At 51.8% G+C, this 11,953-nt stretch overlaps 1 protein-coding gene across 1 annotated transcript in view; it reads right to left on the minus strand.

The window, feature by feature from the left end:
* Positions 1 to 1,665: 1,665 nt before the first annotated feature.
* Positions 1,666 to 11,953, minus strand: part of TEPSIN (TEPSIN adaptor related protein complex 4 accessory protein) — a 15,634-nt gene continuing 5,346 nt past the window's right edge. Inside the window, exons 9-12 of the mRNA XM_075579811.1 lie at positions 10,725 to 10,919; positions 6,936 to 7,014; positions 3,431 to 3,565; positions 1,666 to 2,269 (exon numbers count right to left, since the gene is read on the minus strand). Coding sequence (XP_075435926.1) covers positions 1,757 to 2,269; positions 3,431 to 3,565; positions 6,936 to 7,014; positions 10,725 to 10,919 — 922 coding nt within the window. The 3' untranslated portion in view covers positions 1,666 to 1,756. The remainder of the gene's footprint in view (positions 2,270 to 3,430; positions 3,566 to 6,935; positions 7,015 to 10,724; positions 10,920 to 11,953) is intronic.

Consider the following 11,953-nt stretch of genomic DNA (forward strand, 5'->3'; position numbering starts at 1 on the left):
GAGGAACCCCACACGGAGGAGGAACCCCACACGGAGGAGAACCCCACACGGAGGAGAACCCCACACGGAGGAGGAACCCCACACGGAGGAGAACCCCACACGGAGGAGGAACCCCACACGGAGGAGAACCCCACACGGAGGAGGAACCCCACACGGAGGAGAACCCCACACGGAGGAGGAACCCCACACGGAGGAGAACCCCACACGGAGGAGAACCCCACACGGAGGAGAACCCCACGCGGAGGAGAACCCCACGCGGAGGAGAACCCCACACGGAGGAGGAACCCCACACGGAGGAGAACCCCACACGGAGGAGAACCCCACACGGAGAACCCCACACGGAGGAGAACCCCACACGGAGGAGAACCCCACACGGAGGAGGAACCCCACACGGAGGAGGAACCCCACACGGAGGAGAACCCCACACGGAGGAGAACCCCACACGGAGGAGGAACCCCACACGGAGGAGAACCCCACACGGAGGAGAACCCCACACGGAGGAGGAACCCCACACGGAGGAGAACCCCACACGGAGAACCCCACACGGAGGAGGAACCCCACACGGAGGAGAACCCCACACGGAGGAGAACCCCACGCGGAGGAGAACCCCACGCGGAGGAGAGCGTTATATATTACAAATCTCAGCACTCCCAAACCAGCGCAATACGGGGAAAACGGACCAGATTTATTACGTTCAAAAATCACCGCGCGGCCCCTCGGATTTCCTCTCCTTTGATAAAACAGGCGCGGCTTTTTATTGAAGCCGAGAGATGGATGACGTCCTCTTGTTTAAAGGTACAGTCCCCTCCAGCACTGGAGGGGTTAATACAGGCTCACTCAAGGACAGTAAATCTGGTGACACACGCACGCACACGCACACACACACGCGCACACAGACGCGAACGCACACACACGCGAACGCACACACACACACGCGCACAAGTAAATCTGCCCTTTAGTGTTTGTGCCTCCACGCACAGGAGGGGCAGTGAGGGGTAATGAGGGGCAGTGAGGGGTTAATGAGGGGCTTATACTACATTTGTAGATCGATACACACTGTGACCCTAATAAATAACGGAAGATGAGGTTCTGTTGGCGCATGGTAAATTAACCCTTTCCTTGCCGAAAGACGTTACCTGAATACTGTCTGGAGACGGCATTAATAATAATAGTAATAATAATAATAATGTCCCTCAATGCTGGAGAGTCTTGCAACAAATGTCATTCTGACGCCCCTACAGCAGGAGTGGCCAACTCCACGTCCCACGGGCCACGTTTTCAGGATATACCCCAGCTTCAGCACAGGTGGATCAATCAAGTCCCTGCTTCAGCACAGGTGGATCAATCAGTCTTTGACTGAGCCACCTGTGGCTGAAGTAGGGACATCCTGAAAACCTGACCTGTTGTTGGCCCTTGCGGACTGGAGTTGGCCAGCCCTGCACTGCAGCCCGGTAGGTGTGTGGGGCATTGCGGAAGGGGTAATGGGCACAATACGTGTCATTAAAAAATCATTCAGAGTAAGTCAGTGGAGAAGCGAGATGGGACCAGATCACACATACACCTTCGTTTTAACCTCTTCCTTCCTCTACTTTAAGCCATTTCAACCGCAGATTTTTCACACGGGTGTTTAAATGCCCCCCCACTGTCAATAACCCGGTCACGCACTTTAAAAATAAATATATATTCCCAAGTGAAGTGGATGGCGGCTGTAAACCAGTCCCAATACGTCCCGCCTCAGTCCTCCTCTCACACCGCATCACGAGTTCAGGAAGGAGAAGGCGGACGGCAGCCCTGGCTTGGGTCTCTCCTCTTCGGGCGCCGCGTCAGAGTTTCCCGTAGCTGCAGGGGGTCTCGCCGTCGCTCTGTCCCCTCTGTCTCTGCTTCTCACGGGTTGGACCAGCTCCATGCCGTCAAACAGTAACACGGGGCAGTGTCCATCTCCGCGCCCCCGCCCGGGGGTCTCCGTGCCCCCGGAGTTCTGACCCGGCGAGCCTTCCTCTGCGGCCGCGCTCTCTGCGTTCCAATTCCAGCTCCCCTCGCACCCGCCGCTGACGGCTGAATCGGCCCCTGCAGGGTTTGGGGTGTCGGAGCCGGTGGTGGGCGAGGAGGGGAGACTGACGGGTGTCAGCAGACCCCCTCCTGCGTGCTGGGGGGCGACGTCACTCAGCAGGTCCCGGGGGGGCGGCGGCAGGCGGCAGTGCCCGGTCACATGATGCAGAGCCCGACGGACGGGTATATTTCGGGTGTGCGCCTCGAACTGACACAGAATCTGAGAAGGAAAGGGGAAGAGGGGGAGAGGGGGAGGGAGGGTGGGGAGGGAGGAGGGAGGGGGGAGGATGGGGAGGGAGGGGGGAGGGGGGAGGTGAAAAACAAAAATGAACCAATGGTAGCGACATATTTTAAGGGAGAAACCTGGGTGATTAATGCTTTTTTTTTTATTATCGTTTACAAAATCAGACACCTCAGAGAATGTTAAAATGACCCGGTGAGCCCCGGCTGGGAGGGGGGTCTCCCCTTCCGGCTGCTCCCCGATATCACGGTGGGTTGAGCAATCAATCGCAGGCAACCCCCCCCCCCCCCCATCCCCTCTCTCTATCCTTGTCCCCTGGTAGAGACGATGGGGGCTGCTCCCGATTCAAAAATATATTATTATTTACTTTCCAAAGGGGACAGCGCATAAAAATCCTACCTGTGAGTGCATTCACGTGTCTCAGAGAGGTGTGCACCTCTGCCCTTCCCCATTATCCCTGAGCATACACTGCAGCCAGGGATTCTGGGAAAGGACGTGCACATGAGCCCTCGCTGTGCGTCTCTCGTTACTTCTTGTCCATTGTAACATGGATCCCCGACAGGCGTACGCCCGCCGCGTGACCCAGCTACTCCGCACGGCCGGGCGTTACGGAAGCGCCAGCAGGAGCAGAAATAGTGGCTTTCAGCCGATGATCTGTGTGTGTACGGAAAGGTAATAAAACGGTTCGATTGTGGAGAGCGCGAGTTGTTCTCGCCAGCTAGGAGGGATTGCACCTCCAACAGGCCGAAGAGACATTAATGTCCCAAACCGTAGCGGCTCCGGTCTCCTGGGAAAGGCTGCGGTGGGATAAGGAGGCAAATCAGCGATGGTTTGTGACATTCTGCATGACCCAAATGATCAGAAAGCTGCGGATAATTCTGGCCTCTCCCCTGCCCGGAACGTTCCGTGTGTGTACAATGCAGTGGAACCTGCACGCACACTCACAATTTTAGTTTGACATTTTTTGTGCCTTTTATTTTCCCTACTCCCTCACTGCCCCAAAAAAGGGACAAATCTGCCCCAAGAAAGGAACCCTAAGGGTTTCCACGAGTGTGCGATAGCGGGACGCCTGGGTGAGAAAGGGAAGCGCCACTTTGCACACGCGTTCGGGAGCTGAGGCTGCGCCGTGTGTGCTCTCACCTTGGTGGCCTTGTCGGTCACGGGTCCCGGGGTCTCCTGGCTCAGCTTCTGCAGGTTTTCCCGGACCACCGCCATCATGTGGTCATGTGACAGGAGGTCAGAGGTCATGAGGGAAGAGATGGCACACATGGAGCGCTGGGGATATACAGGGTACCGTTACTCTGTGCTACAAATCCCCCGGGTACCGTTACTCTGTGCTACAAAACTCCAGGGTACCGTTACTCTGCTACAAAACTCCAGGGTACCGTTACTCTGTGCTACAAAACCCCAGGGCACCGTTACTCTGTGCTACAAAACTCCAGGGCATCGTTACTCTGTGCTGTAAAACCCCCAGGTACCGTTACTCTGTGCTAAAAAACCCCAGGGTACCGTTACTCTGTGCTACAAAACCCCAGGGCATCGTTACTCGGTGCTACAAAACCCCCGGGCACCGTTACTCTGTGCTACAAAAACCCCGGGTACTGTTACTCTGTGCTACAAAACCCCCAGGTACCGTTACTCTGTGCTACAAAACCCCCAGGTACCGTTACTCTGTGCTACAAAACCCCAGAGCACCGTTACTCTGTGCTATAAAACCCCCGGGTACCGTTACTCTGTGCTACAAAACCCCAGAGCACCGTTACTCTGTGCTACAAAACCCCAGAGCACCGTTACTCTGTGCTATAAAACCCCCGGGTACCGTTACTCTGTGCTATAAAACCCCCGGGTACCGTTACTCTGTGCTACAAAACCCCCGGGTACCGTTACTCTGTGCTATAAAACCCCCAGGTACCGTTACTCTGTGCTACAAAACCCCAGAGCACCGTTACTCTGTGCTATAAAACCCCCAGGTACCGTTACTCTGTGCTATAAAACCCCAGGGTACCGTTACTCTGTGCTACAAATCCCCCGGGTACCGTTACTCTGTGCTACAAAACCCCAGGGCACCGTTACTCTGTGCTACAAAACTCCAGGGCATCGTTACTCTGTGCTGTAAAACCCCCAGGTACCGTTACTCTGTGCTAAAAAACCCCAGGGTACCGTTACTCTGTGCTACAAAACCCCAGGGCATCGTTACTCTGTGCTACAAAACCCCCGGGCACCGTTACTCTGTGCTACAAAAACCCCGGGTACTGTTACTCTGTGCTACAAAACCCCCAGGTACCGTTACTCTGTGCTACAAAACCCCCAGGTACCGTTACTCTGTGCTACAAAACCCCAGAGCACCGTTACTCTGTGCTATAAAACCCCCGGGTACCGTTACTCTGTGCTACAAAACCCCAGAGCACCGTTACTCTGTGCTACAAAACCCCAGAGCACCGTTACTCTGTGCTATAAAACCCCCGGGTACCGTTACTCTGTGCTACAAAACCCCAGGGCACCGTTACTCTGTGCTACAAAACCCCAGAGCACCGTTACTCTGTGCTATAAAAACCCCCAGGTACCGTTACTCTGTGCTATAAAACCCCTGGGTACCGTTACTCTGTGCTATAAAACCCCAGGGTACCGTTACTCTGTGCTACAAAACCCCCGGGTACCGTTACTCTGTGCTATAAAACCCCCGGGTACCGTTACTCTGTGCTACAAAACCCCCGGGTACCGTTACTCTGTGCTATAAAACCCCCAGGTACCGTTACTCTGTGCTACAAAACCCCAGAGCACCGTTACTCTGTGCTATAAAACCCCCAGGTACCGTTACTCTGTGCTACAAAACCCCAGAGCACCGTTACTCTCTGCTATAAAACCCCCAGGTACCGTTACTCTGTGCTACAAAACCCCCGGGTACTGTTACTCTGTGCTACAAAACCCCCGGGCACCGTTACTCTGTGCTACAAAACCCCAGAGCACCGTTACTCTGTGCTATAAAACCCCCGGGTACCGTTACTCTGTGCTACAAAACCCCAGAGCACCGTTACTCGGTGCTATAAAATCCCCAGGTACCGTTACTCTGTGCTACAAAACCCCGGGTACTGTTACTCTGTGCTACAAAACCCCCAGGTACCGTTACTCTGTGCTACAAAACCCCAGGACACCGTTACTCTGTGCTACAAAACCCCCGGGTACCGTTACTCTGTGCTACAAAACCCCCGGGCACCGTTACTCTGTGCTATAAAATCCCCAGGTACCGTTACTCTGTGCTACAAAACCCCAGAGCACCGTTACTCTGTGCTACAAAACCCCCGGGTACCGTTACTCTGTGCTACAAAACCCAAGAGCACCGTTACTCTGTGCTACAAAACCCCAGAGCACCGTTACTCTGTGCTACAAAACCCCCGGGTACCGTTACTCTGTGCTACAAAACCCCAGAGCACCGTTACTCGGTGCTATAAAACCCCCAGGTACCGTTACTCTGTGCTACAAAACCCCAGAGCACCGTTACTCTGTGCTATAAAACCCCCAGGTACCGTTACTCTGTGCTATAAAACCCCCGGGTACCGTTACTCTGTGCTACAAAACCCCAGAGCACCGTTACTCTGTGCTATAAAACCCCCAGGTACCGTTACTCTGTGCTATAAAACCCCTGGGTACCGTTACTCTGTGCTATAAAACCCCCAGGTACCGTTACTCTGTGCTACAAAACCCCAGAGCACCGTTACTCTGTGCTATAAAACCCCCGGGTACCGTTACTCTGTGCTACAAAACCCCAGAGCACCGTTACTCGGTGCTATAAAATCCCCAGGTACCGTTACTCTGTGCTATAAAACCCCGGGTACTGTTACTCTGTGCTACAAAACCCCCAGGTACCGTTACTCTGTGCTACAAAACCCCAGGACACCGTTACTCTGTGCTACAAAACCCCCGGGTACCGTTACTCTGTGCTATAAAACCCCCGGGTACTGTTACTCTGTGCTACAAAACCCCCGGGCACCGTTACTCTGTGCTACAAAACCCCAGAGCACCGTTACTCTGTGCTATAAAACCCCCAGGTACCGTTACTCTGTGCTACAAAACCCCAGAGCACCGTTACTCTGTGCTACAAAACCCCCGGGTACCGTTACTCTGTGCTACAAAACCCCCGGGTACTGTTACTCTGTGCTACAAAAACCCCAGGTACCGTTACTCTGTGCTATAAAACCCCAGGTACCGTTACTCTGTGCATTAACAATGGTGCATTTCGTCTTTTCCGAGCCCAGAGTATTACAGGGGTTTGTGTCGCTTTTATGCTGTACGAATGGGATTGCACAGAGCGCTCTAACCCCCTATAACGCAATGCCACGCAAACACACAACGCTGTCATCCTGCACATCAATATATAACGCCAGCGGGGCCTGCAATGCCACGCAAACACACAACGCTGTCATCCTGCGCATCAATATATAACGCCAGCGGGGCCTGCAATGCCACGCAAACACACAACGCTGTCATCCTGCGCATCAATATATAACGCCAGCGGGGCCTGCAATGCCACGCAAACACACAACGCGCTAATCCTGTGCATCAATATATAACGGGGGGCTGGGAGCAGCTATGGGGTGCAGGGACATTGAAAGGAGGGGAAGAAAATGCTCCTGAATTTGAGTCTCACCATCCGCACACAGCCACTCTCCTCCTCCAGGGAGCGGTTCAGCATCTCAAACACCACTTCACAGTTCAGCAGGGAACAGCTGCGACAGAGGAGGGAGAGAAATGTATATTATATCAAAAATAATAATAATAATAATACGCAGCGCTTTACAGAGACATTTTGCAGGCACAGTCCCTGCCCCGTAGAGCTTACAATCTATGTTTTTGGTGCCTGAGGCACAGGGAGATAAAGTGACTTGCCCAAGGTCACAAGGAGCCGACCAGACTCCCCTGCTTCACACTCAGTGCCAGTCAGTGTCTTTAAAATCACTGAGCCGCCCCTTCTCCCCAAAAACAAAAGACCCCGCACAGCAGAAGTGAATAGTAATACATGTAATATAAAAACACACAACAAATACGTGAACTTACATATAAGAAAATAAAAGTGGGTTCCACTGGGTCCACGTGAGAGCTGAGGGTCCAAGTGGGCGAGTGTTTTTATTTTTAGGATTTGTCGACACAAGTACTGCGCCCAAATAGACTAAAATATAGCAAAATATCTACCCATTAACAAATGTTATAGGGAACGGAGGTAAAGCTAGAGTTCCCCTGACAAAGTCGCAAGCCCTAGCGACGAAACGCGTAGGTGGGGCTGCGCTATAGGACTGCTCTTGGTTCTGGAGCCATATTCTATACAGTGCGATCACTGATGTAACATTTGGACATTGACACAGAATAGTTCAAGTTTCGGAACCGTAACGTGTGCGGTGGTAGTACTGAGCGGACGCGCACCTCCCGGAGCGCGCCCGATACCAGAGGCGCAGGGGAATCCCTGCTACACCGGACCTCGGGCAGCGCTGCACGTGTGCAGGGGGAGTACTGTGCGGACGCGCACTCCCGGAGCGCGCCCGATACCAGAGGCGCAGGGGAATCCCTGCTACACCGGACCTCTGGCAGCGCTGCACGTGTGCGGTGGGAGTACTGAGCGGACGCGCACTCCCGGAGCGCGCCCGATACCAGAGGCGCAGGGGAATCCCTGCTACACCGGACCTCGGGCAGCGCTGCACGTGTGCGGTGGGAGTACTGAGCGGACGCGCACTCCCGGAGCGAGCCCGGTATCAGTGGCAATAAGGTGCTCTAGCTACACAGCACTTTGCAAGATTTTTCAGTGTCATCTACGAACGTTTAGCTTCCAGATTATGTGTCCTCTGCGCATTTTCTATTTTTACCCTACGAGTGGTCATTAATTATATATACTTTTTTATTTCACATTTTTTATTGGGGTTTTCAGAGGGTAGGGTACCGCATATCATATCACAACAAGCTGGTACAGAAGTCATTGGGTATTTTGTGAACAAATTGACAACAGTAGAGCTTCTGCCCATCCCGTTAGGATCCAAGAGTATCAAGCCCTCCTCTCCGTCCGGAGGGGGGGGGGTGTCTATGGATGTGCACCCGCCTCTCCTTTTCAAGAGGAGTAAGGATAGTTAAAAGAGAAAAAAGAAGAAAAAGGGGAGCGAGAGATGGGGGGGGAGAGGGATGGGGGGGGAGAGGGATGCTGGGGGGGGAGAGGGATGCTCGGGGGGGGGGGAGAGGGACATGGAGCGGCATAAGAGAGGGCCACCCAGGGCCCGACGTCCACCAGCTCTAGAACAGAGTTTGAATATTCTATGGGGGTTTAATCATATGGCCAAGCTTCCCAGGTTCTGTTGAATTTGTCTAGTTGTTGTTGTTTTAAATCGAGCTGATAGGAGTTCCATCAGAAGGACTTCCCTGATTCTGGTGAGGACCATCTCCCTGTTGGGTTTTTCTAGTTTTTTTTCCATTTTGCTATTATTGAGCGACGGGCTGCCGTTAGTACGAAGGATGTTAATTTTTTGGTCTGAGGAGGGAGGCCTTCTATAGGCTTGCCCAACAAAAACGAGCGGGACCTCCACCTCACTTATCTCCTCCACCATGACTCGGATCATATCCCAAAAAGGGCCCAACACGGGACAGGTCCACAGTATGTGTACCAGGTCTCCCTGCTGGCCGTATCCCCTCCAACAGAGGTCTGACAGGCCAGGGAAGGCCTGGTTCAGCCCCCTCGGGGTGAGGTACCAGTGGAATACAATGTTATAGATGTTTTCCTTGATGGTGGTACAAATTGAGGTTTTGGTTGCGGCCTCCCACATATCCTCCCCTGTCTTCTCTATCTATTTCTATATTGGGGTCTGCAGTCCACTTAAGCATATAGCTATGGTTGACGGGTATCAGGGCACGTGCTAGCCCCATGTAGATCACCGAGATCAGACCCTTCCGATATGCTCCTACCGCCCATATCCTTTCAAAGTTACAGGGGTTTTCAAACTTGGAGATGTGGGAGATCGTTGTTAAGAAGTGTCTGATCTGGAGGAAAGCGCACAGGGGGAGACCCCCGGGGGCATATTTTTCCTGTGCCTCGGACAATTTCATAGGCCGTCCTTTGATTAGCAGATCGGACGCTTTTGTTATATTGGCTGCTTTGTACTGAAGTCCCTGGGATCACAACCCGGGGGGAAGTCCGGATTGTCAAACAGGGGGGTCAGCATTGAAGGGGAAGATGATAGGCCATATTTAGTTCTTGTTTTTGACCATATCCCCCATGTACATCTCATCGCTCCCAGGCCCATCCTGTCCGGCATTGTCTTCCGGACCCCCCTCCCCCCCCCCCCGCCCACAAAAGGGATGGGAGGGAGAGATGTAGGAAGCTTCAATCTCCAACCAGCTGCTGGATCATTATTCCATGTGGCGGCCTGTTTTAGGTGGGCTGCAAGGTAGTATTTGGAAATATCTGGCACTCCCAGACCTCCACTCTCTCTTGGTGCCATCATAACCGATTGCGCCACTCTTGGCTTTTTCCCCATTCCAGATAAATTGGAGTATATTATTTTGGATATTTTGGAATTCAGCTCCTGGGACCTGGACTGGGAGCGTTTGGAATAAATACAGCATTAATTATATTTTTGATTGTTATTTTTATTAAAAGATATTCTTTATGTATGTGCTATGGGAGCAGCGCTGTCCTTTTATTGATGTATATTGTTTGTGTGTGGGTTTGTGCTTGCTCTCATTGGCTGTCAAGCTCTCCCATTGGCTGACATCGGGGCAGGCCTTGGCTGTCATTGGCTCCCATTGCCCGACTACGGGGCGGGCCTTGGCTCTCATTGGCTCTCGAGGACTTTGAGTGCAAGGCAGGGTGACGTCATTAAAAACACGCAGAGAGAGGGGAGATACATAAATTATATATACACACAGAGAGAGGGGAGACACACACATATATACAGGATAAAGCCAGAGAGGGGGGGAGCGGGAAAATGAAATCCCGGGTATATCAGCTAGTATGTATATCTATCCATCTCTCAAGAGACACACATTGTTTCCTATCCTGCACACCAGGGTACCATAGTTACTGATTGTAACCTCACTGTATTGCATAGGGAAAGTAAGGCCTTGGCCATGTTACTTGCTTGCTGGCGGAGGCGCGCTGAGGCGCGCTCCCGCTCAGCACTGAGCCCCTACAGCCGCAATTAGACCGGCTTTAGTAGGGGCTCGCCTACGCTTCCGCAAGCGCGCAGGGCCGGTCACGTGAGCGGCTCGCCCAATGAGGGCGAACCAGCTCCGTGACATCACTGGCCCGCCCCCGGACCGCCCCCGGACGGCGCGCAGGGAAAGCAACGGCTTTCCCTGAGCCTCAGCGCGCCTCAGCACGCCAGCGGGAACCCTGGCCGAGGCCTAAGAGACATGTCCCAGCATGCACTGGGGCAGTCCACAGGGTGACAGTGTCACTCACCCTCTGACAAATTGCTGCACCTCCTCCCGAGTGAGGAAGACTCGGTGTCCCCGGGTTATAGCCCAGACCAGCTGGGCCTCCTGCAGGCAGTCAGTGCGGGGAGAGGACTCTGTCCTGTGCGGGGAGAGAGGCACAGGGGACACTGTGTCATTATACTGAGACATCATACATACATACATACATACACAGGGGACACTGTGTCATTATACTGAGACATCATACATACATACATACATACATACACAGGGGACACTGTGTCATTATACTGAGACATCATACATACATACATACATACATACATACACAGGGGACACTGTATCATTATACTGAGACATCATACATACATACATACATACATACATAGGGGACAATGTGTCATTATACTGAGACATCATACATACATACACAGGGGACAATGTGTCATTATACTGAGACATCATACATACATACATACATACACAGGGGACACTGTGTCATTATACTGAGACATCATACATACATACACAGGGGACACTGTGTCATTATACTGAGACATCATACATACATACATACATACATACACAGGGGACACTGTGTCATTATACTGAGACATCATACATACATACATACATACACAGGGGACACTGTGTCATTATACTGAGACATCATACATACATACACAGGGGACACTGTATCATTATACTGAGACATCATACATACATACACAGGGGACACTGTGTCATTATACTGAGACATCATACATACATACATACATACATACACAGGGGACACTGTATCATTATACTGAGACATCATACATACATACATAGGGGACACTGTATCATTATACTGAGACATCATACATACATACATACATACATACATACACAGGGGACACTATCATTATACTGAGACAACATACATACATACATACATACATACACAGGGGACACTATCATTATACTGAGACATCATACATACATACATACATACATACATACACAGGGGACACTATCATTATACTGAGACATCATACATACATACACAAGGGACACTGTATCATTATACTGAGACATCATACATACATACATACATACACAGGGGACACTGTATCATTATACTGAGACATCATACATACATACACACGGGACACTGTATCATTATACTGAGACATCATACATACATACATAATACACAGGGGACACTGTATCATTATACTGAGACATCATACATACATACATACATACATA

This window comes from Ascaphus truei, chromosome 22, assembly GCF_040206685.1.
Source record: "Ascaphus truei isolate aAscTru1 chromosome 22, aAscTru1.hap1, whole genome shotgun sequence".
Classification (NCBI taxonomy): Eukaryota; Metazoa; Chordata; class Amphibia; order Anura; family Ascaphidae; genus Ascaphus; species Ascaphus truei.